At 67.0% G+C, this 864-nt stretch overlaps 1 protein-coding gene across 1 annotated transcript in view; it reads right to left on the bottom strand.

The window, feature by feature from the left end:
• The window catches only part of AATK (apoptosis-associated tyrosine kinase), a 12,121-nt gene that overhangs the window by 9,877 nt on the left and 1,380 nt on the right, over positions 1-864 (bottom strand). Inside the window, exon 2 of the mRNA XM_010008655.1 lies at positions 755-864. Coding sequence (XP_010006957.1) covers positions 755-779 — 25 coding nt within the window. The 5' untranslated portion in view covers positions 780-864. The remainder of the gene's footprint in view (positions 1-754) is intronic.

Below are 864 nucleotides of genomic sequence, written 5' to 3'. Positions count from 1 at the left end.
CCCACCCACCCAACTACACCCCCAGTCCCAGCCAAGCCCTGGTGTCCCCACCGTGCCATCTGGTGCCAACCCCTGCACCACCCCGGGGGGCTCCAGAGCAGCCCCCACAGCTGCCGTCTCCAGGGCATCCTCCTGTCCAGGCATCCTCCCGTTCCAGCCAGGGGACGCGGGGTACCAGTGTCCCCAAGCCGGGTGGTGACAGCGAGCTGGCTCCCTGCCCTTCTCCTCCCCAGGAACCAGGGAGAGCCACGCCAGAGCTCTGGCATTTAGCCCCTTTCCAACCCCCCGGCACAGGTCCTGCCCCTCAGTCACCCATGCCAAGGGCGGGCAGCAATGGGGCCATTGTTAGGCTGCACCACCTCGCACGGCGCGGGCACCGCACGCTGCTGCCCTGCTGGGGGCTGGGCAGTGGTGCTAGGCAGGAGGGGCCACGGCCGGGTGCCCCCCACATTCCTCGCCCACTCGCAGGGTTGTTTATGTGGCTTGTGGTTTTCACAATTTGGGGTGCCCATGTCCCAGAAGTCTGCATGATGCTCCTCTAGACCCGGGACAGGCCATCAGGATCCTTGCACAAAGGAACAGTAGAAGCCCCCACCAGGGACCTGTACCCTGTCCAGAGGGGTTTTCAGAGCCAGGGCTCTGCTGGGGCCGTCAGCAGGGGGGACCCACCATCCCCACCCCATCCACAGTGCTGCAGGACCCCCAGCCATGGCACACAGGGGTCCCACATGGACCAGCACCTGCCCCAGCTTACCTGAGCGCCCCGGCTGCTTGGCCATGGGCAGGGAGACCTTGGTGAGGGGCAGGATGTAGACCTCGGGGCCATGCTGGGGGGCAGGCGAGCCCTGGGCCGAGAGCTCCGTC

The sequence above is a fragment of the Chaetura pelagica genome, unplaced genomic scaffold (assembly GCF_000747805.2).
Source record: "Chaetura pelagica isolate M959 unplaced genomic scaffold, ChaPel_1.0 scaffold962, whole genome shotgun sequence".
Classification (NCBI taxonomy): Eukaryota; Metazoa; Chordata; class Aves; order Apodiformes; family Apodidae; genus Chaetura; species Chaetura pelagica.
Note: the sequence above shows the minus strand (reverse complement) of the source record. Positions and strands in the feature narration are given on the sequence as shown.